Below are 642 nucleotides of genomic sequence, written 5' to 3'. Positions count from 1 at the left end.
TGCACAGCTCCAGCACACAGAGGGTGCCATGTGGGCACCCTCATCTGCCCATCTCAGAGAGCAGGGCATGCCCCAAGAGAGGTGGATGCTGCTGGGGCTGGGGCTGGCCACGGGGAGAGAAGGGGATGAAGCCACACAGTGGCCAAGGGGGCTGGCACCTGGGCAGGTGGAAGCGTGGCTCTGCCCTCCGTGCGAGCCCGTGCCTGTCTTTGCCCTAGTGGACGATTTTGAGAGCGTTGAGGAGAAGGTGCTTTACGGGGCAGAGGACAACAGCACCTTCCTGGAGTGCGTGCCCCGCTCCCCGCAGGCCAGCGTGCAGTGGTTTGTCCAGAGGCCCCCAGACGAGCAGCGGGACGAGGTGAGGCTCCCCTGCCCTGCTCCAGCTGTGGGGACACGGGAGGGACGTGGGGGCACACCCGGACCCTCCCAACCCGCCGGTGCCCCGCAGGTGAAGACGGACGAGCGGATCCTGCAGACGGAGCAGGGGCTGCTGTTCCGCAGGCTGCACCAGCACGATGCCGGCACCTACTACTGCAAAACGCTGGAGCACGGCTTCACCCAGACCGTGGCCAAGACAGCCCTGCGGGTGATCCCCAGCCAGCAGCTGGCACACTCCTTGCCCCGGGGCCCGGGGGATGATTT

At 66.8% G+C, this 642-nt stretch overlaps 1 protein-coding gene across 1 annotated transcript in view; it reads left to right on the top strand.

Moving 5' to 3' along the window:
- The window catches only part of SEMA3G (semaphorin 3G), a 10422-nt gene that overhangs the window by 6244 nt on the left and 3536 nt on the right, over nucleotides 1-642 (top strand). The window contains exons 14-15 of the mRNA XM_031058237.1: nucleotides 217-358; nucleotides 449-626. Coding sequence (XP_030914097.1) covers nucleotides 217-358; nucleotides 449-626 — 320 coding nt within the window. The remainder of the gene's footprint in view (nucleotides 1-216; nucleotides 359-448; nucleotides 627-642) is intronic.

Source organism: Geospiza fortis, unplaced genomic scaffold (genome assembly GCF_000277835.1).
Source record: "Geospiza fortis unplaced genomic scaffold, GeoFor_1.0 scaffold78, whole genome shotgun sequence".
Lineage (NCBI taxonomy): Eukaryota > Metazoa > Chordata > Aves > Passeriformes > Thraupidae > Geospiza > Geospiza fortis.
This window is presented reverse-complemented; position numbering and strand designations above follow the sequence as displayed.